This window comes from Megalops cyprinoides, chromosome 17 (genome assembly GCF_013368585.1).
Source record: "Megalops cyprinoides isolate fMegCyp1 chromosome 17, fMegCyp1.pri, whole genome shotgun sequence".
Taxonomy (NCBI): Eukaryota; Metazoa; Chordata; class Actinopteri; order Elopiformes; family Megalopidae; genus Megalops; species Megalops cyprinoides.
The window spans coordinates 18,515,655-18,536,290 of NC_050599.1; the positions used below are offsets into that span (position 1 = coordinate 18,515,655).

General features: G+C 41.1%; 1 protein-coding gene across 1 annotated transcript; it reads left to right on the forward strand.

Annotated features, from left to right (window-relative positions):
• The first annotated feature begins 3,830 nt into the window (after positions 1–3,830).
• Positions 3,831–20,414, forward strand: faxca (failed axon connections homolog, metaxin like GST domain containing a). The gene is made up of 6 exons (XM_036550642.1): positions 3,831–4,325; positions 6,367–6,502; positions 6,990–7,186; positions 15,500–15,717; positions 16,050–16,166; positions 17,455–20,414. Exons 1-6 carry the CDS (start codon positions 4,066–4,068, stop codon positions 17,742–17,744), a joined length of 1,218 nt encoding a protein of 405 aa, XP_036406535.1. The 5' UTR covers positions 3,831–4,065; the 3' UTR covers positions 17,745–20,414.
• Positions 20,415–20,636: the final 222 nt, after the last annotated feature.

Genomic DNA, 20,636 nt, shown 5'->3' on the forward strand with positions numbered 1-20,636 from the left:
TTTGGAACACATGACTCCATTGGAATACTTTTGTGTAATTTGAGAGTGCCATCCTTTTGGAGTGTTATTGGTGTGAGGGCAGGTAAGGCTATCGGGAGGGAGTCTGTCCCTCGGGTTGAGCAGTTCTGTGCTGTTTGCGTCGACCTCGGTGTGAAGGATGGGCAGAACTAAGAGATCTTACTTTTCGGATACTACTTTAACTCCGTTTCCCTATACTCTGGAGGAGGATGAGCTTCTCAGAATCGGGGATCGGGGGCGGGAAGGGAACGCGACTCATGTCACGAACACGCTCGAGAGAGACGGCACACTCGTGCAGCACACTCCTGGGAGACAGCTCTCTCACAGGCAGTAGCACTCCTGCAAGGTGGCACTCTGACACAATGCACTCCCACAGAGATAAAGAGAGCTGACAGCAAAGTCCTACACAAGTCTTTGACAGTACTGTACCTATGTGCTGTTACTACAGTTGTTCCTTGTGTACTTCAAAATGTGCAGTAGCTGTCTGCATGTGTAAATGCGATATGCGGTCACTATACGTCATGTCAGGGTTTGTGTACATGTGATTTGTTTTTCCATGCCCTGTTCACTCTACTTCAAAGAGTCCTGATACCGTAAGTATTAGAATCCATAATAGGGCTGTTCGACAACTTAAAAAAACAGTATATGAAATGTTCCAACACCAACACATTTAGGTGAAGTTCCATGTTTGCATTCATTTCAGTATAGTTGTGAAGTTCTCATATATATATATATATATATATATATATATATATATATATAATATAATATAATATATATATATCTTTTTTTTACTTGTGGGCAAAGAATATAATTCTTAATAGATAGTCTTTTTCCAGTTTGACCTGAAGCGACTTTAGTTTTCAGTTGGTATTATTTGCAATTTAATGACACCATGTGAAAGGTAAATCATGTTGAAATAAGCAGCAGATTGGAGTTTGCTCAAAGATGCTGGGCTTGCATGTCTTTTCTAATTAGAAATGAGGATTCTCACTATAGTGAAAGAAATATGTTTAGCACAGAAGAGGATCATGATTGTTTAGCCTCCCCTGGGGACAAGCTCCATATTATCAAGGTTGGCCTTACCAGAAGCTGAATAGGGGCGGCAGTGTAGCATAGTGCTAAGGAGCAGGGCTCATAACCCGAAGGTTGCTGGTTCAATTCCCCACTAGGGACCTACTGCTATACGCTTGGACAAGGTGCTTAATCGAGAAAATTGCCTCAGTAACCTATGTAAGTTACTCTGGATAAAAGCATTTGCTAAAAACTGCCAATGATGTAATGAAAATATGAGATGACAGGTACAGCTGTTTCTGGACAATAATATAATGTAGTAGTGACAGTGAGGTGGTGAAGCCGAGTACAGCACTATTGACCATTACCACTGAATGCTTGCCAATGTCTGCTATGAGGAGAAAAGTCAGCTTCTGCATTTGCTTGTCCTGCAGCCACCACTCCGCTCACAGCTGGCTGCCTGAATGCAGTGTTATTTACTCTGAGAGGTGTTCCCAAATGCTGACTGTGAATGAGCATTTCCATCCCACACTACATCCCCTGACCCCACCCCAAAACACTACTCCCCCAACGTGCCTCTGCTCCGTGTGGATTACCTGGGTATCCCCTGTCCTCCTCTCACAAAAGAGATCATACACACTATCTTCAAGAAACAGAAAATTGCTGTTGTCTGTGTTGAACCATATATTATCACCCTGTTGAAGACTCTGTGGTTCAATTGTTTGATGTAGTCATTTCAGCAACAGTGATATGTATTACACTCTCTTAGTGCTGGAGTCCATGGCATGTCCACTTGTTAGCAAGGTAATTTACTCCTGATGTCCTTAACTTCCTGATTTTGCATGCTTAATTTATTAAAATTTTAATGTAGATTTTATATCTACATCTCTCTAGTTATAGCTATATAACTATGAAAGAAAAAAACTGCTTTTTATGACCTCATGACCTGAACACATTAACTCTTAAATCAGCCACCAAATAGTGTGACACATAGCCTAGTATGTGGCTATTTAATTTGAAACGTTTAACATTTCTGTGAAAATTAAACACTTTTTCTTTACATAATGAAAAATCCATTGAATTAGTTTATTTACAAAAACAGCATGGAACACCTTATTGATATTCAATTCAAATTTATTTGTGCAGAATTTTTCACCAAGGACAGTGTCACAGTGCAGCTATAGAGATCCCGGGTGTGAAACTCCAAGCCACCCAAGGCCCCAAGTCTAAAATGGCAGTGTCAAGAAAAAACTCTAAAAGGACAAAACCTTGAGCAGAACTCAAGCCAAGGGGGCAGCCCATTGGCTGCCACTAGACAGTCCAATTAGGTTTAAATACTTACACTAGCTCTTGTCCGTGTAAGCTGCTAATTAATTTTCCCTGCAATTCTCTTCATGCGTTGTGATGTCAAGCCATTCTGGCACATCTTCGGTATGCAATTAATTCACTAATTAAAATGTTGAATTAATTCAATACTGAGTGATCTATGAAACAACACGAAATTATGCTAACTTTTCCAGAACTAAATCATTGCTGTTTAGATGTTTTGATTGTCACCTCCATTTCACGCGGCCACAAGATGGTGAACGAACTGATAGGAATCAAGATTATAAATGGTGTGAATAGCATTGCTGTGCGTCGGTGAAGAGTGCCGGCATTGAATGAGGCTTTTGAGTTTTACAGGAGTCACAAGCAATCGGTCCCAGTGCAACAGTGGTCAGTATGAAAGCGGGAATTGTTAGTATTCAGAGTAGCGTGCAACTCTTTCTGGGTGTCACAAAAACACTTCCTCGCCTGACTGTGAATGATGAGCCCGATTTTAGGTGGAAGGTGGAGAGCTTCATTCTGGAGAAATTGCGAGTCAGCGCCATCTCGTGGCTACATTCATCTTTCTCCCCTAGTTAGAGGCCGTTCGTAAGAATATATTCTTATTTTATTTGTCAAAATGACCTTTAACTAACAGCAGTATATGTCTCAATTATTGTTGTGTTACATGGATTAACAGAGACCTGTCTACATTAATCCATCAATAACTGAAATTTTGCATTTTAAAACACAAATTTCCTTTAATTTTGCCCCAGAAAATGTCTTGATATTTATGTCTCATTTGGTTTAAATTGAACTGAATTATGTCGACTTAAATTTAACAGTGTCATAGTGTTAATGGTAGCTATATTATGACTTGATAGATTAATAGAATTTACGTACATCAGTTAAATCAATTTAGGCTGTGCATTCATTTTTAAGTTTTCAGAAATATTTCTATTCCAAACAACAATTATGGATATTTCTCAATTTTATGCATCTTCAAACACATGAAGTTTCAAGACTGGGTCTTTTGCTTGATACATAGTATTAGAAGTTGGAATTTATCACCATTTGTCAATTTATTGATCTATTTTTCTCACTGTTCTAATTCTTGTTCATCACTTAATATTGGATTACCAACCAACAACACACTGCACTTCATAACAATATATTACAATCTATTACATAACTCTCTCTCTCAATATATATATATATATATATATATATATATATACATACACTACACACACACCATATATGTAAAGTTATGAAATGTAATATATGACAATATATTGTTATGAAACGCAATTGTTTGGTCATTGGTAACACAATGTCCAATGTTATATAAATATATAACGAATCTCGGAAGGGCTTCACATACATTCATCATTAGTGCAATAGTACCACAATCATTAAAATCCTGCGTGGTATTTGGTGTCACACACAAGACAGTAGCTGTTGTTTTCTCTGCGCTTCCTGGGGGAGGGGAGTGCTCGCCGGTACAGTGTTCATGACATCACTCGTCGCCATTGGAACAGACAAAGCGGCGGCGAGCAGCAGCGGAGGATGCGGTGTCCGATGTGGGGACCACCACCAGGCAAAATGTTCCCTTACCCCATTTTGCACCTAAAATTACCGATCGTCCTGCAGTAACGTCCGATTTAGCCATTTTGATGAAGCCGAAAAAGCCCAGCGCGAGGAAGCAGGTGGCGACTCAGAGGGAGAATGTACTGGGGTGTTGGCTTCGCCTCGTCCCGGTCGTGTGTGGTTGATCTTGGCCGGAATCAGAGCTTCTCCTTCGGGCTGTGTGGCTCCAATGAGCACTACTCATTTTATGGGTACATCATCGCCTTCCCTCTGCAGGACTACGGCGGGATCATGTCGGGGCTGGGGTCCGACTCCTGGTGGAAGAAAACCCTCTATCTGACTGGTGGTGCCCTGCTCGCCGCCGCTGCCTACCTTCTGCACGAACTGCTCGCTATCAGGTAACATCACCAAAACGGAGGGGGGTTCGCAAACACTCCGCCGCCGATATACCGTTATGTTTTATTTTGCATTCAGTTCCTCGTCCTCCTGATACCTTCTAGGCTATAGCTTCATCGGCAAAATGCATTTTAGGATGACTACTGTTATTGTGTGTGATAACGGACATGCAAAACGTGTATTACTGTTTTCATCAATACGGTTTATTACCTAATCAGAGAAGGCTGGGTGGGGTGTACCAATGCACGGGCAGTAACGTTTGGGAATACGGACTCGTGAGTGAACCGTGATGTAACTACCCGTGTGAAGGAGTCCCTTGGTTGGTATGACATATTGTGCAAGCTCGATCGCCCTCCATGTTCGGCATCATGTACAGAATGTACTGCACATGATTTGCCGAAAATCGTTTGTATTGGCTTTATATTTAATGTCGATTTACAGATTTGCAGAAGTTCGCGTCTATTTCTGAAGCACGAACCACGTTTAAATGCTAATCGTTTTTTGTTTTTCCTTTTTCAAGGGCACGACATCCGCTACCATCAGTGTATGTGTAACCAGGCGTCAGTTTGTGGCCTGTTCACTTGTCGTTCAGTGGTTCATGCCAAATGTAGAGGGGAAAAAACACTGCGGCTTTCATAGAATGACCTTTATTGACCTCACATTTTGGAATCTGAATATTATTTCTCTGAAATAAAATATGAGATTACTATGATTAAAGAGAACCGAGTAGATGTTTAAATGGAATGTGTAACTGCATTAAATAACATATTTAACGAGTAGTCGAGGCCTATCGTTAATGTAATTATCTGACTGACCTCACGTAAACATCTATAGTGGTATGTGATTCCGTGTGGTACCAGGTGGAATCCAGCACCATTATGTAGTGGACAGCGCCATGTGTATACCCCTTCAGCACCTTTATGAATAGGACACCATTTTATTTGTACACCATGCCATGTCTGTGTATTATACAGTAGCCTAATCCCTGTTTTGTGGAATTACCAAGCATTACTTTATGCTCAAGTGCTATTTATAATGCAGTGTCTCATAGCATAGGAGGCATTCTGTAAATGAGTTGTACAACTGAAGCAGCTGAATACAAAAGCATTGTATCTGTATAAATTGCATGCACAATTTGTGCTTTAACAGCTACACTGCAGTGCTAGCCCCATTGTGCACTAAACAGAATGGGATATCTTTGTGGGGAAGACAGAGCCCTTGTGTTAAGCAGTTGCAGGAGGTGCTTTGTCTAGAAGTAAACAGACAGGACGGTCGCAGCTGTTGGCCCCAAAATTTCAAGAATTTTTTATGAGGTCCAGAGACATCTTCAGTTCACTGAAGATAAGGTTTTGTCCCTGTGGACAGCTCAGTATTTGGGATTGAGCATAGTGAATGATACCAGCTGTTTTCACTTTAAATTTGAAAGGATTGGGTGCACTGTTACAGGAAACCACCAGTGCAGGCTTGGTCAGTATGTAGAGAGTGGATTTCCAGATTGTGGCGACATCCTTTTTTTCTTTTTTGCTGTGGAAAACACACAATTGAACGTTCTTTTGAGGGTACAATATTAATGCCCTGGTATCAAATCCTTAGTGCTGCTGTTGGTTTAATCCCAAAGGAAGATTTGGATTTCTATAGTTTGTGTAACACTATTGTATAACTGTTCTTTGAGGGCTAGAACAAAATGTGTTCATTTAACATCAAATAATATGCCTGAATCCTGTAAAGTTAGAATACAGTATAAAAAGCAGACTTATGTATCTGTGCTGTGTACGTCTGCAGTTTAACTTTATGGAACAAACAGAGCCTGTTTGTTAAAGTAGGCCTACAGCATTTCCTCAAGCATGAGCTGTTTATTTATACAGCCTACCTATTCTGAATACAATGATTTATTTTTCAGCCAATGTTAAAAATGGCTTGGCTTCTGTTTGAGTTGGAAAAGAGGACAGCATGGTTCTCCATTAAAGAGCAGGAGGAATGTTTCTGCTTGCAGGCTCCCTGAATCCCTGTGTAAAAGTAATATTATTGTTGACGGTTTCACAGGAAGGAGCAGGAGTTGGACTCCAAAGACGCCATCATCCTTCACCAGTTCTCCAGGCCTAAGTGCGGGGTCCCCAGCCTGTCTCCCTTCTGCCTGAAGATGGAGACCTACCTGCGCATGGTCGACCTGCCCTACCAGGTGTGGTCACCTGTTTCGCCCTAGTGCATGTTTGTGTGTGTGTGTGTATGTGTGTGTGTGTGTGTGTGTGTGTGTGTGTGAGCTGGTGGAAGATATGTTTTAATAGGTATGAAGTAGGTGCTGGGAGCAGAGTTATGTAGGTCTTGTTAGAGTTACACATGTGAGTGGAGTGGTGGTATGGCTGTTGTGTATAACTGATTTACAGTAAATAAATATCTTAATATTCTATGATAGAATTTACAAGTGTATTGATTGCTTTTTGGACCATGTGGAAGTGACATACGTTGCACAGCAAAGCATATCTGAACCCAGCAAAATGTATTTCGACATTAACACACATCGTTGATGGCATTTAAGCATGTTTGTGACCAAGCTCAAGCCTGTCTGTGACCATGCTAAAGCAGTATTATCATATTGAACATCACTGGTGACCACCTTACTGTATGTTTTAAATAGCATTCATTTTTCTGTATCCTTTCCCCTGCAGAATTATTTCGATGGGAAGCTGTCTCCCCAAGGCAAGATGCCGTGGATTGAGTACAACAACGAGCAAGTGTCGGGGACAGAGTTCATCATCGACTTCCTGGAGGAGAAGCTGGGAGTGAATCTGAACAAGAGCCTGAGCCCCCAGGAGAAAGCTGTCTCCCGGGCCGTCACCAAAATGGTGGAGGAGCACTTCTACTGGTGAGTCACACTCACACTTAACACTTAACGGCAAATAATGGCAGTCAACATTATAGAACAACTTTTGAAAAATATGTTAGAATGACTGAGTTTAAAAATGAGAAAGTATGCAAATAGTTATTAGTGTTGAAAATAAATGAAATAATCTCAAACTAAAACAAAAGTAGTAGTAGTGATAATAATACTAATACTATTACTAACACTACTAATCATAATAACGAGAATAATTTCTTATTTCAGTCTTGTCTGGGTATGCATTAACTGGATAAATTTTAAAACATTTTGTGGGAAGATGGTCATTCTTTCATTTTGCATTTCACATTCGGCTATAAACTGCGGTTCTGTCTCTCTGTGGCCGATTGCAGTGTAAGCACAGCATGTGCTGCCTGGGCAGCAGTTTCTGCTTGTGTTGGTCTCGAGGTCCAGCCAGCACTCACTTAGGCTGTACTCTCCTAATATTTTTCACAATTGTCTGACGTCTGTCAGTGAGTCCGATAGCATGCCATTTTGCTTTTGTGGCTTATTTGCTTTGTACACTTTTTTTCTAATTAGTTATATATTTTTATTCTTGTTGTCTTCCGATATGGGTGACTCCTGCTATCATTATTGACATTATGTCATCCAGCTGCTGATAGCTGCTGCCAGGGGTACATGCCCCACCTTTCTGATTTTACATTTCAGGGCTGTGTTTTTGGCATTGCATGGGCTTGTGGGGATATGAGTGGGACTTATTAGTCAAATGAGTGCAAGAGTATATTGGTTTTTTCAGTCACAGATTGATATTGACCAGATTTTTCACTGCATAATTGTGTTCTTTAAGAAATGCATGGGAATCCCAGAAGAAGTACCTATTAGGTCAATATGACCGCTCCCAGGTTTCAAACAGATGACTCATGTAGAGAATATCTGTCAGGGGGTCGATCATGTAAGCCTGTATAAGATAACAAACTCGTAAATGTTTTCAAAGAATGCTGAAAAGCATATATGTTTTGAAATTCATTTTATCCCATTTAGCTATTTATTTGTTTCATCTTTGTTTTTCACTCTTGGAGTACTCACAGACCTGATCATGTTATTGAATGGAGAGAAGAGCCGTAGATCATGGTAGCTCTTAAAGTGACGTATGGTGTCTAGAGAGAGGAGGAGGCATGGCTATGTTTGGAAAAAGTTTTATTCATTACAGGTACCTTTTTCATGTGTGGGCATTACTAGCTAGATATACAGCCAAAGGGTAAATAGTTAGCAACTTAGCTCCAGTACCTTTGACATTCATGTAAACAAAAGTTTGTCCAGTTCTGCAATGTGTCATTGCTATTTAGAATAGCTACAGTATTTGAGATGTTTTCTGAGCAGTGATGTGATCGGAGTAGGCACCATTTCTCATGTGCATTACTAATTCTGTTTTAATGAAAGCACCTTTCTGAAATTTCATTATGACTTGACTGGTTCAAATCTGTGTGATTTAACTAGTCAGTTAGCTAAGTCATATTAACATGAATCAGTGTCTTGTGATTAATTCCATTGTTTTAGTTACTCCTAGATCAGGTACATTTAAAAGGGTTTCACCAGTGGAAAAGAAAAAACATTTCAGCATTTGTGGCTTTTACATTCCTAGTTTGAGGAGAAGGAGGCTTAGGGGAAATTTCATTGAAATTCTAAAAGGGATTATTAAGGCGGACTTTGGTAACCATGTCAAACTATGATCTGTCAACAAAAGTGAAGGGCTCAGGTGGAAATGAATTCAGAAGTGAATTTCTCACTAACTGGATTGCTTCACACAGAATTATTGATGCATGGGAGAGCTTGCCAAGATTAGTGGCAAAATCTGAATTTTTTCAAGATGAAATAGGACACAGTGATAATTGTAAGTCTCACATTAATCATCATTATTTTTCATGTGGGGAAAAAATGAAGAGGGAGGACAGGCTAAAGGGTCCTTTCTTGTCATTATTATATTTGAGGTTCTCTTCTGTACACGTAGGACATCTCCAGAACTCTACATGCAGGGTTTCTTTTGTGTGTGCTTATTTCCCCTTTGGAAATACCTCGTTCTGTAACCAGACCCAGCACTTTGTTACCGTATAGCATTTCAGTGTGCTTTTTTGAACAAAAGACTTCTTTTTCACCCCATTCACTGCCACTCTGAAATGTATTTATCAGACATAAATAATTATAGTGTATAGTTTAATTTTGTGATACAGTGAAATAGAATCTATTGCATAGATTGTTGGAACATCATTATTTTCTTTATGTATCTCTCTCCTTCTCTCTCTTTCTCTCCCTGAGTGGTGTGGTTTTCAATCCCACATATGGCTATTGATTGAATTATTTATGGGGACTGCCTGCTGCTAAGGCACAATTTAGCATCCTGTGTGTCTGTGGGCCAAGACTATACAGAGCACTTTAACCCAATATATTAGAGAGATTGATGAACTTGGATAACACTACATGTGCACACCCCCCTTGCTGTTGTACCCTGGAGTATTGCATTTTACAGTGACAGTTCCAGTAAAAGCACACATGTTTTGACTGTGCAGTTTTGTATACGCTATGTGAGAACAAAAACAAGCATTTTACTCTACCCTGGGTGAGGATATTTGCGAAGTCCACAATAAGAATACACAATTAGATACAGAATAAGAATAAGCTCACATTGTGTGTAGAGAAGCCTGTAGTAGTATGTCCTATAGGAGATGCTGCAGGAGTAAGAGATGCCCTATAGGAGATCCTGAGGTAGTATGAGATCTGAGCAACTCACAGTCGTCTGACAAATCACAGGGTGCCTGAAAGGGAGCAAGACAAGTGGTCTCTGCTAGCATATGCGCCCCCATCCCCGGCAGAAGGAAGCCAGCTTCTTCCGCTGCTGTGAGTTCCTGGTCATCATCGGCTGATGACATAGCTAGGACCAAACCCAGGTGGTAGAGCTCAGCTTGTGCACAAAATGAGTGGACAGTTGATTAGTTTCATCCATGTATGGTGTCAGTTAATTGCCCACACAGAACTCAGATTCAGATTCAGTTACCATAAACAACACTGGTCTATAGCTTCAGAGTCTCAGCAGACAAGAAGAGTAACAGACAAATCAATTAACAATAATCAATTACTGATCGAATCACTCTTAGTTACTGCTTATATTAAAATACATATAACAAATAGCATATTCTATTCATTTTGTTAATATAAAAAGTCAATAGCATTTATGAACTATTACCTGCTATGATTTGGCACGGATGAAATGTCCATTGTGGCTGCATTACTGAAGACATTTCTTCAGAAGCACACAGCAACATAAAGTGCTCAGTTTGCCTCTCCTGTGTTTCCCCAGCATTTCTGCAAGCGCAGCCACTGCAATGCTAAATCAAGCATACATCCAAGATTCTAAATCAAGTGTAAATACAAACGAGGCCAACTGTGCTTCACTTGCTGTTTAGTCTAACAGGGTATAGTAGACCTAAATAATGGATTGAATCAAACCATTCAATCAATATCACTCATGCCATTAAATATGTCTTGCCAGTACAGCGTTCCAGAAATGTTTATCAGAATGGTACAGTACATCTGACTGTAACAGCTTAGTCTCCTGGTCTCATGCAGCTGCAGTATGATCTTGAGAGCCGTGCTCTTGAAAACACTGGCCACAGTGGCTGGTGCGAAGATCCACAGGGCTGAATCCACAGGCAATGCTTGCCTCCCAGGGAAAAGTGGGTCACCCAGGGAAGGGAACAGGGCTTTTCTTAATGAAGGACCTCAAGCCTTGTTGAAAGGGCCTTGTTGGCGAGTAATGTAGGGTGGGAGCACAAGGCCAGCTGATGAACTGGTGGTGAAGTGGGAGCTGAGTTCTCAAATGAAGCTTGTGGTTTACAACTTGATCTTTGTTGTCAACCTGACCTGTGCTCTTGACTTCTGGATACAGACCGAAAGAATGAGGTGGTACAGGTATAAGCAATGGAAAGTAGGTTTCTGGGTTGTGTTTTAGGAGCTTACTGTCTGCGTTCAGTGCTCAGTGATCTGGAACGGAGTGCAGTTTCCACTCCTCGCCCAGGTTGAGAGGAGTCAGCTGAGGTGATTTGGGAATCTGGGAGTGATGCCTCCTGGAAGAGCTCCTTTGGGGCTTTACCAGGAAGCCCTGGCTGGGGAGATATGCTGCTGGCACAGGTGGCTTCTTCAGATAGCCTGGGAGCACGTAGCCTCCTTGGGGATCCTTAAAGCAGACATGGAACCTATGGTGGGAGAAAATGTGTGGTCCTCTCTACTGCTCTACCCAAAGTAAACAGGAGCATTGGAAAATTATAATAATCTCTTTTTTTGACCTTCAAAATACAGTGATATAATATCAAAGGCATGACTGGGCAGTGACTACATTTATATCCAAACAATAATGTGATTATTGTTAATGCTGTGATTAAGACAATAGTTTGATTAAGCTGTTTACCTGGCTCTGCAAAAATAAGCATTTCCCAAATACATCTGTTTACATAATAATAAATGATGGATAATGTGATTAAATGGTGGAATTTGGAGGGGCCAGAGGCTTTTTCCCCAGAGTAACTTTGCAAACTGGCTTGCTGCTGTTCCCTGTCCTGTCCCACCACTTTCAGTCAAATGGAGTAGCGAGCTTTAGCCCTAAGAACTATGCTGCATCCTTCACACACAATATTCATGTCCTTCAGAACATGAGGCATGAAATCCATCTCCAGTTCATTCCACTCTCTCATAAATATAACTTTGGGTTGCATCAGAATCATCAGTACTGTTGTTAACAAAGACAATGTCATTTCCCTTCTTCACTCAGACATGCACAGTTTTCATACAAATCGGTAACTGTGATTTAGGTGTTTACATGTCCCAGTAGTCCCATAACACAAATAAGATCAGACTACTCCACATACCTTATCACGATTACGTTGAGAGCTTAATCACATTAAAATAATCAGAGTAAGATGTTTACATGACTTCTGCCTAACTCAGAGTTTTGTCTTAATCCCATTAAAATGGCACTATTAATGTGCATGTAAATGTGCCCAGTAAGACAAACAGATTGTGAAATTCATAGGCCATTCACATGTTAAATTGCAACCACTGATTTTCTGGTATTACTCAGAAAAGACCTGGGCAAAGTATTTGTATTATATTGCAATGGCAGCATACGTCTATGTGGAGCAAAACTCATGATCATGCCATCTTGTTCTTAATAATAAGGTGAAAGAGAAGAGTGCTCCTCATGTTCTTGGCCTTTGTTGGTCCTATGATCTGCCTGTTTATGTTTTGAATGTCTAGGAGAGCATGAGCTCCCCCAAAATATGACTGGTTAGTCAGTAAAATGGAGAAGTTTATTAAGTTTATTATTCTATTTAAAATCCATTTGTGGTGGCTAATGGCATTACAGATATTAACTTCAGAGCGGACAGATGTAGGCCTACAATTACAAAGGGGATACTGACATTTTACCAATTTTATTTTACAGAGAGAAGAAGAGGGGTCTTTTTTTTTAACAAGGATGACTTAGCTTATCATGTTTCAGGGTGAAGAATATCTTGACCATTGCAGTGAAACATGGGTGACAGAACACAAGCACAATGGATTTCTTCCTGCTTTTACAGCAACCCAGACCGGCAAAAGGAACTATCCGTTGCCCACGTCATTTATAGAAGCAAGCAGTTCCATGCTAACACAGAGCAGCATATACTATTTCACAAGTGTAATCAACAACAAACAAAACCAACACAGTACCACTTCACAGTACAGGAAAGTAGCCTTTATATGGGTGCTCATAAGGTCCCTTACAAAAAAGAAGTGCATGACCAATGTGGTACACAAGAATATATTGAGACATTTTAAGTGACAAATGCTTTCATGGATAATGTATTATATTGTGCTATCTATACTCAGTCTTTTCATATACTAAAAGTAAAATCAACATCAGTCACATTTGTTTAAATAAATCCTTTCCTCCATAATTTATATCTAGCTACTTTATCTAGCATCTTTTGTGTGGCAAATATTCCCCATTTTGTATTTTAAAAATCCTTTTAAGTGTAAACATTAAAACTTTCCTTTAAAGTAAAGGAGATGCACTAAAGAATATTGTTATTTATTGCACATTTGAAATGTGTTCTCATAACCAGTATCATCACTAGTCTAGAGTGTCTGCATTGTAACTGGATTTAAATCGGGTGTAATATCAGTGAAGGTTGTCAATTTACAAAGATCCCTGTGTTCCATTTCTCTTGCTCAAGGATCAGTGTGGTTTTGAAGGTGAAAGTGAGGTCAAAGTTCTTGAAGCATTCTGGGGGTTGTAATCATTTTTCCATAAGATGTGTTGTGTAGTGGTAAAGAAACTTTGAAAGGTTGGTGGTTAAGGTACCTAGCTGGGGCACTACTATCATACCCTTGGACATGGTAGAATTGCTTCAGTAACCATCCAGCTGTAGAAATGGATAACCTCTCTGGGCAAGAGCATCTGCTAAATGACAAATGACTATAAAGAACATAAGAACACAAGATGTTCTGAAATAATAAAAAAATAATAAGGAGAACAGGCCATTCAGCTCAAATAGGCTCATAACTTTGTCTATTCTAGGATGTATCTAGGACTGCGTCAAGCCTGGTCTTTAGCATTCTTAAATGTCTCTGATTCCATTATAAATCTTGCCAAGCTGTTCCTTGCATTTATAACTTTCCTAGTGAAGAAGTACTTCCAAGAATCAGTATGAAACTACAATAGGAACTAATTTCCACATGTCCTCTTTTTTTGCTGACAGAATTAATCTTAAAATAGTTTTTGTAGTTCACTTTACTTATCCTTTTTAAAAATTTAATTCATGCAGAACACCATTTATTTGCTGAGCAGACATTCATATCTAGGGCATCTCACATAGTGCACATTTTCATGTATTGTCAGTTTACACACCTGAATATAGTAACTGAAGTTATTCAGGCTAAGTCCTAAGCTAAATGGTACAAAAACTGTCCCTTCCAGGATTCAAACACACCTCTCTACATATGTGGACCTTTTGTTGGCTGATGGAGGAGGCAACATGTGAGTCCACAGAAGGTCTCCAGAGGGTTGTGGTCTAAGTCACTAATTGTTGTCTTCCCTAGGAAGCAATGGTACAGCATTTTTGTTCATTGCAAGCAAGGTTAATCTGGTCCATTGTTGGAGCGCACTGTCACTTGCCTTAAATTGTGAAATCCTGAAATAAGCTTTACTTTCAGTCCACATCTGTTTAGAAACTACAGAATCAACCACTGTAGGTGCATGTTACAGCTTGCTGCTACTCATCCCTACTGGTGTTTCTTAGACACTGATTAAATAGATGTAATAGCAAACAATGTTTTGGGTGTTTTAGGCTTTTGTGGCTCAAGATCCAGAAGTGAAGTGAAATCGTATCAGCCTGTTCAGTTTCTGATTCTAATATTTAATTATTTTGACATCATATCATTACCAAGACTGAGAAAGAAAGTGAGTATTTAATTGGATCTTAATTAATTTGAGATGATGTCTGTAATTACAGGTTTAATTGCAATGGGATATATTTTTTCCGTTGTCAGTATTTTCCTTTTTTCTGTGCCACATACAGACTGAAGCAGTGCTACTGAAGGCTTCCTACAACCAGCTGAAATCAGCAGATAGGTCATGATGATCCAAATGTTTGTACACTGCTGCAGTCTAATTTATTGATGGTTAGCTGGAGAAGATAAGCTTTTTTGTGTTGTATTAATAGGTGCTACTCTAGATTGCAGCATGGATTTGGTGGATTTCATCCAAGTGAGCAGGTAGAGGTGATCTGTGAACAAGTAAAGAGGTGATCTGTGAAGAGCTTTATTTGACTAGTTAAAGCTGTTGTTAGAGCTGATCTGTAAATAGTAGAGAGCTGATATATGAGCAAGTAGAGATCTGATCCGTGAAGACTTACAGCACTGATCTATAAAAGGGTACAGGGCTGATCTATGGAAAGGCATGCAGTTGATCTGTCAACAGGTACAGACGGAAGAGGGTTATCTCTCCTGGAATATGAAAACTTGGAATATGAGTATCGTTGGCAGAAAGGGAAACATGCAGAACATGTGTCTGTGCTTTATGAATAATATATATAATATAATAATTTATAATAATATAATAATAAAAGCAAAAAAATAATACTGTTAATCACAATTGGGTTGACTGTGTACGTGTGCATTTGCAAATGGAATTTGCAAATGGTTATATGGGTGCATATCTGAGCGATGAAAAAATGAACAACAATGTGTGTTTGTATGTGTGTGTGTGCGTGTGTGTGTGCGCGCATGTGTGCACGCTCTTGTGTATCTCAGGACCATCGCCTACTGTCAGTGGGTTGATAATCTGGAGGAGACGCAGAAGATGCTGGCGGTGAGTGGGCCCCTGAGTGACCTGCTCAAGTGGATCCTGAGTCACCTGACCGGCGGCATCGTGAAGCGCGAGATGTACGGCCACGGCATCGGACGCTTCTCCAAGGAGGAGGTGTACGCCCTGATGGAGAAGGACATGCGCACGCTCGCCACGCTGCTGGGTGAGGACAAGGCACTCCCGGGCACCATCGACACACACATAAGCCCTAGGCCGTTTGCTCAGAAAGCACAAAACACAACCTCAGCTCTTAACAGTTTATTTATCTCTACCACCATCTGCTGGAGAATGACAATATTGCATCTTGCAGACAGTGCTGCGCCACAGTCATAGCACTGCAGTAAAAGAGATGGACTACATAACCTGTACAACCAAAGCATACATTTTTGGCATCAACTGCCTAAGTATTTGTTACTGCAAATAAATCACTCTTGTTTAATAATGTTGCATAATGTCAATACATAGTGTTAACATGTATATCAATCGTGCCTGCAGGTGATAAGAAGTACATCATGGGACCGAAGTTGTCCTCTGTGGACGCCACAGTGTTTGGTCACCTTGCCCAGGCCATGTGGACGCTGCCGGGTACACGGCCTGAACAGCTTATCAAAGGTGAGGTCACTCCGAGTGCCACTTCCTGTCTATCACTCCATCTGTCTTTGATAGCAATCTCTTATTTCAGTCTGCATCATTGTGAATGGCTCAGATGTGCCTTGTGGAGAGTGGGTACCAGTTATTCAAATGAGTGGTTTGGGTCACCATGACATTGCCAGATTGTGTGCCGGAGTTTTGCCCGATCAGACCTCAGCTGGTACTTTGAGAAATCAATAATTAGGACTGTGTTTTGTTGATTACCTTTACTGTGAGTATAATTCTCCTGCCTCATTTGTATGTCTGTGGAGTGTTAATTTTTAGTTTGAGTATAATTAACTACTCATCCCATATGTTGTGTGTGTGTTGCTTCCAAGTGCCTTCTGCCCCCACAACTTCTGTTAGGATAACTGTTTGTGTGGGTCAACAATAAAATATGTATGTGGGGAATTTTCGACCAGATTTTTATCTATTAATTTTTTATCCCCTGTCAAAACAGTCAAACCAATAGAGCAGGAATGTAAATTGTAGCACGTTGATTAACGTATTTCAAATGTCAAGGATTACCTGGTTAATGTTTAATAATCATTGAATTGAATTTGAATACTCACTCACCTTATGAATATAGATATCAATTTATTAAAAAAAATAACTCGGGGAGTATTGAGTGTTCTGGCAGTATGATTTGAAAAATGATGACCATACTCCCTCTACTGTCCATTTTGTGCACACATAAAACATACCTCTGGCTGAGAACCTTGTTAATTTACTCCTGGCATTGGTTCAGGTTTTGATTTTTACAGCCAGCAATGAAAAACACCATACTTGTTTTTAACTGTGTATTGTTCATTTAATCACTAAACTGGTCCATGGTAGAATTCACTGTTTCAGAATACTGACTCAGGTCTTCTCAATGTTAATATTCATGTCAGTCTCATTAAGTTTTGTGAAATTGGTGTTTACTGATAACAAATTAATCTGAGAGGTGCATTTGTGTTGATTAAATAAGGGTTTGTATATTCTTCATAAGAGGGTGATTTTGAAAGGGAAACATTCCAGCTGCTCTCAAAAAATACTGAAAATATTCTAGTTTTGTAATATTTTGTGACAGGAGGAACAGCCTCTCCTGTGTCTTGTGAAGTATGACATGGAACTGGGCTAGAGGGCCCTTGCACACAGGCTGGTGACACAACGCTGACAGGATCTGACGTTTGATGTAACGTGACAGTTAAACCCTGACCAGCACTGACTGTGTTGCCTCTGTCCTGTCGCTGACATCTGCCATCTCTATCCTGTCACCTGTCTGCAGGTGAGCTGATAAACCTGGCCATGTACTGTGAGCGCATCCGCAGGAAATTCTGGCCGGAGTGGTATGTTGACGTCGACGACTTCTACTACGACGGGTCGAGCGACGACAGTGCCACCCCGTCCCAGCTGCTGGACTTCGGCCTCTACTCCCGGACCGAGACCTTCGAGGAGGAGGTGACGGAGAACAGCTTCTCGTGCTCGCACACGCCGGACACCGACGGCAGCGGGCCCTCGGTCTTCGACTCCGACATGGACATGGAGGGCTCCGACCATGAGCCGCTCAAGTGTTAACCCCCCCCCACCCCGCGCCGCAGGTCCACAGCACATGTCAACGCGGTCCTGAAACACAGACCGGACGAGGGTATGCGCTCGAGGAAGGGGGTGGCCACCCGGGGGCTACATCATCAGCGCCCTCCCTCCCTCCATGGTCCGTGTGCGCTGCCTTTCCATTCAGCCACACACGTCCCATGTCTTCACAGCTATGAAAATCAACACCATATCAATGCAGAACTACAGCAAGGATCCTTGTGAGAATAAGGTGTGAAACAGGCTGCATTCCTCTGATAAATCTCTAGCTATTATAACGAAACACAGAAATGTACAGTGTGAATACTTGGATCTCCTGTAAGGCGCTGCAGTAGGAACTTCATACGCCTAGAGTCACAGATGCGCCATGCCTGGGACCCTCTCATTGACAGTCTACAGTCCGGACTTGTTAGCCCCAGCTGGGGCTATCTGACATGCGTCTCACTCTTTCTCTGTCCAGCTGCAGAACTCTCTGGAAAAGCAGTACTAGGAGCGCGTTTCACGCTCTGCCGAGTCAACGCTGACGATGCGGTTTCTCTAAAACAGGTGATTGAGGGGGCAGGTGTGCCATCCGCCAAAATTACGGGTTGGTCGGGTTGGTGATGACAGCTCTTTTAAAACCAGTCATTCTGAAAATGAAGTTAAATAAAAATAATGAAATACTGAAGTAATGAAAATGAAAAAATGTCCGAAACGATTACTGACCGTCTCAGTCGTAGAGTGTGAAGACTTGTGAAAGACCCCACTGTTCATTTGTCGAAGTCTCTGGAAAAAAGAAGAGTGGCTTGTATTTTCTGAGTCCAGTGTTGTGATCTTTAGGGATGTGCCCGCGGCCAGGTCTATAGAAACGCACAAATCTGTGACAGAGCAAAGCACACTGGCCTTTTTTTAGACATGTCTGTTTAAATGTTGGTTGGATGTGTTTGTTAGCTAGTCATTCCACGCTAGTAGCATGCGCTGTCCACAGAGCAGTTCCGAGGTCCTGCAGCACAGAGGGGGTTTATGCGGCAGTGGCATAAAAATCTGACATGAATATAACCACATCAATATCAGAAAGAGACAAGGGCGGCTGTGCTAATGCCTCCATATCTCTCTGGTCCTACTGTCCTGTGATGAATTGCTGTAATCAGTACTAAACACTGTAATCAACACTGGCACACACTTAACTGAGTCTAGTTTTTCCTGGACCAAAGTAATGTGAGGTGGTTTATGCTTCTAGATTTCACGGTCTGAACTTTCAGATCCCGTGAGCCTTCCTTCAGTCTAGAAGTGCCAAAACCCCCACGGGAGGTACGCTGTGCACTGCACTCCCATTTTGAATCTGTGGAAAAAGTTCCAGTTGCTCAGTATTCTGTTATATCTAACAGCATCAGGCCTGTGATGTACTGGCAGTGTGGCTACGTTAGCAGCGGTCAGAGTGGCTCCATAAACCCTCTCTTTAGCTGTGTGACAGGAACGGTGAGGTATTCTTCCTGCATGAGTCCACCCAGTTCCACTCGCATGTGTCAGCCTTAGACCAGAAATTACTGAGACAGCTCATAGGACTGACTTACTGTTCTGCTTTTGCGTTGTTTACTTAATGCCTCAGCCAGTAATTCAATTTAAGTTTTTTTTTTGTTTTGTTTTATTAAACAAATTGTTAAACCTTTGTGAGAGGAATTTGTTTGGTGTTATTTTGCACAAATGCGGCCTGTCTTTTTTATTATTATGGGCTTATTTCTCCCTTTAACAGAGTGAAAGCTGCAGTTTGCCGCCAGTTTTGGGAGTACATGATCTCCCGCTACTCACTGTTCACTGCTCACACTCTCCGGTACATGTTGTAAAACAGTTCCCTGACACGTTCACTACGATACGCTGAAGAAACACAAAACGAGCAAGTCTGCGTGAGACTGTCTGCGCCAGGGCAGAATTCACACCCCTCCCTCACCTTCAAATGCCTGCATGTATAAGGGGGAGGGCCACCTCTGTCTGTCTATATTTGTCTGTCTGTCTCTGTGTGTAGTTATCTTCCTCCTCTCAGCTGGCTTTCCTGGGCTGAGAGAGAGGGTGGGGTGACTTTTGTCCTGGAGTAGGTATCTCTAAATGGGGAGTAGGAATGAAACATTACCAGAACAGAAAGAGGACAGTCTGTGCATGAATCTAACCCGGTCCATTTACCCACTGGCACTCAACAGGCACAGTCCATAGTGGCTTTTAACGTGTACATTGTCTTCATGTTGACGGTTCCCATTGTGAAAGTGAACAAATGCAGCGACAGGACAATGGAATTAGAGACTGGGGGGTTTTTTGTGTTACCATACCTCATGCCGTAGCTTTGTGCCATGTGGGTTGTCACCGTAGAAACCTGCTGGGGAGTGTCTGCTTGAGGGTCCTCTTACAAACTACCAACAGACAGTGGAGGTCTAAGGTCAGAGGAAGGCCTCCAATCTATCATTTCCTTGTACATATCAGTACCACTAGTTTATGAAGCCATATTACAGAATTAATGTTGTGTATGTTGAGACAATTGTGGACTATACTGGGTATTGTACATAGGAGTGTAAAACTGTACATGAAATAAACCACTGTAAGATACCATGTACTAATGACTTCCTATGAATGTACCATAACCAGAGATGAGTGGCTGTATGGAAATGATTACTCCTACTAACTAAATATTTAATTAAATATAGCTGTAATAATTTTAACCAGAATGCTGTGTTTTAAATACATGTCTTGAATTGTATTGATTTTGATGTTTTTGTATTTTGTGTTGTTTTGTGCTTCATTTTTTCTGTGTTCGTGTGTGTTTAGGTCTGTGTGTGCATGTGTATGGGAGTGAGAGAGAAGGACATGTGAGAAACTCTAAATTCATATTTCAGTGGACTCTTTATAAGT